We start from the raw sequence: 2726 nt of genomic DNA, 5'->3' as shown, positions 1-2726 counted from the left end.
TTTTTTTTTAACCAGGACAAGATCATCCAGGCTGAAGGCAGCAACTCGTCCTTGCTTGGTGACATTGAAGCCCTGAGGAAACGTCTCCTGAAGATCCAGGGCAAAGATGAGGAGGTACGCAAAGCTGAGGACCTCTGCCGCACAGTCAGAGAAAAACTGGAAGAAGAGGAAAACCTGACGAAGGAGTTGAAAGCTGAAATTGAACGTCTTCAAAAAAGAATGGCTGAACTGGAGAAACTGGAAGAAGCTTTTGGGAAAAGCAAATCTGATTGCAGCCAACTCTGCTTGAGCCTAAATGAGGAGAAAAACTTGACCAAGAAGCTCTCAACCGAGTTGGAGACTCTCAAAGCCAAATTGAAGGAGATGGAAGGGTCCGAGACAAAGCTGGACAGAGCAGAAAAGGCTTTGACGATGGAATTAGACAAACTTAAGACTTTTACCCAGACCTTTATGAGTGAGCGCAAGAGGCTGCTGGAGAAGCAGCGAGAAGACGAGAAGATCATTTTAAAGTTGACAGAAAAACTGGAGCAACAGAAAAATCGTCTCGGTATGTCAGTAGACCCTTCCCGTGCAGATTTTATGCGGTCACGGATTGAAGACGAGCTGTCGTCGACGGGGCTTCTTTCAAACAAAATGGCTGGACACAAGAAAAACCTCGACTACTTCAAATTCCCTGATGACGGCATCAGTCTTGTGAACAAAACTGAAAATGAGAAGAACAGCATTCTTGAGGGCACACAGCTGGAGGACAACAAAGTGAAAGAGTTGACACTTGAAGTCGAGAAGCTGAAAAACCGTCTGAAACAGTTGGAGATAATGGAGGAAGATCTGAAAACCTCAGAGTTCAAAAATGGAGAGCTAAATGAGAAGGTCCAGAGGGAACAGACTCGGGCTCGCCAACTGAGCGAGCAGGTGGAACAGCTCAGGATGCAGCTAGTTGGGAAAGTTGTTGTTGGAGGAAATGGATCCAGTAACGTGGACAAACACAGCAATGGAAGCAGCAAGGTTGTGGAGAACGGCAAAGGTGAGAGCGAGGAGATTGTGGGGAAGGTGGGCTTCAGACAAGAGAAGCCTAAATACAGGAATCCTGCAACTGCCACTGAACCAGGCTCCCCAAAACACAGAAACAGGGAGCTTTCTCCCCAGCATAAACGTGAAACCAAGCTGAGGAGCAAAGAGCTGAGCCACTGTGAGGAGGGATCTCCAAAGATCGGGAGGAGAGCCCTCAGTCCTGTTACTAAGAGGAGGACACCCAAAATTCCAGCAGATAACGGTATAAGAGACACGGGACGAGGAGCTGAGGATAGAATGCGAGGAACCTCCCTTAGCTCCGTCAACGCACCTTCTAGTGATGCTAAAAAGATGTCTGTTCTCAGTCGCTATCCTCCAGCTGCTAACGACCAGAAGCCTCTAAGGATGACCCATAAACAGACTGATGGGGAGGCAAAGAAGAACAGGGTGGAGACGTTCTCTAAACTGTATGTTGGTAGTGATAGCGAATCAAACAATTCTGACGTAACACCTGATGTCTGCAGCAGCATGAACAGCATTTCTGTACAAGACAAAGAAACAGATCAGGAATCTTCAGACCAGGTTCCAGAATCTGTCTCCGTCGCCTCCTTTCTCCCCAAAGCCAACGGAGCTTACTCATCATACAGATCTCCAATCACACCTCTGCAAGCAAATGACCAGGGATCAGAGGGTCACTCTTCTGCATCAGAAACAGAATCTACTGGCTCAAGACCGTCGGAACCTGAGCCTGTGCCAGAGACAACACCTCCAACCATAAGCAGCAGGACCTCAACCTCCAGATATTCCAGATACTCCCATGTCCATGACTCGCATTCAGAAGGCTCGTCCTCCAGGAGTTCATTTGATGAGGATCTCCACAGCAGAACACCATTAGCAGACGGGGCGCCCACACACACTGCTTCAGGGATTGAAATCCAGCGAATGTGTAGCCCGCGTGAGGCGCTGAGGTCGAGGGCTGTCATCAAACCGGCCATTGTGGAGATTGACAGGAAGGAAATGATGATCTCAGAACCTCTGTCAACCAACGGCAAACCCAAAATCTCCACTAAACCAGTTGTGACCATGAGCAAGATGACCAGTAGCATCACCATTTACCCCAACGACCCGTGCTCTTCTAGAACCAGCAGCCGCAGCAGCAGTGTGTGCAGTGAACCCATGCCTGCCAGAGAGCGCCACACCTCCACCAGTAACATCCTCATTGGTGAGTGGTTACAAATCACAAGTCATTCACTTCAGTTAACGCCTAACCAGCGTGGGACGTTCTGTATTCGCTCAAACGTTACTATTGTGGATCTTGGTTTTGATTCGACTTAATGACATCATGAGGTAGATTTTAGTTAAATGACTAAGAAAATGAAAATGTACTTATTTTGACTCGATAAATCAGCGTAACATGTGAGTCCTTCTGGTTGTGTCGTGTCTCTACTCACTGCATTAACCAAACAGCAAATTCATATAAGGCATTCTGGATTTGATTTGATTTTACTGAGACTATAAAAAGTGAAATGTTGACTTTATAATCTGCACAGAGCTCTGCGTAGCTGTGGTTGAGTAAATGCTACATAAAAATACCGTCCTGTTAGTGTTTGGTGGCGCAGGTCATTTTCCGACCATGGGGTCGGGTTTCGATTCCCAGCAGTGCAGATGAGTTAATGAAGCTACATAGAAGTGGTTATGGGTAAAATTGTGTTGGT

The 2726-nt window shown here is 47.1% G+C and overlaps 1 protein-coding gene across 1 annotated transcript; it reads left to right on the top strand.

Moving 5' to 3' along the window:
* Positions 1-6: 6 nt before the first annotated feature.
* On the top strand, positions 7-2414 carry LOC103399053 (leucine zipper protein 1; the record flags this gene model as incomplete). Its single annotated transcript, XM_008337798.2, has 1 exon — positions 7-2414. A coding segment is annotated over one exon (2340 nt), but the record flags the coding sequence as incomplete, so codon positions are not given.
* Positions 2415-2726: the final 312 nt, after the last annotated feature.

This window comes from Cynoglossus semilaevis, unplaced genomic scaffold (assembly GCF_000523025.1).
Source record: "Cynoglossus semilaevis isolate Cse_v1.0 unplaced genomic scaffold, Cse_v1.0 C19269237, whole genome shotgun sequence".
Classification (NCBI taxonomy): domain Eukaryota; kingdom Metazoa; phylum Chordata; class Actinopteri; order Pleuronectiformes; family Cynoglossidae; genus Cynoglossus; species Cynoglossus semilaevis.
This window is presented reverse-complemented; position numbering and strand designations above follow the sequence as displayed.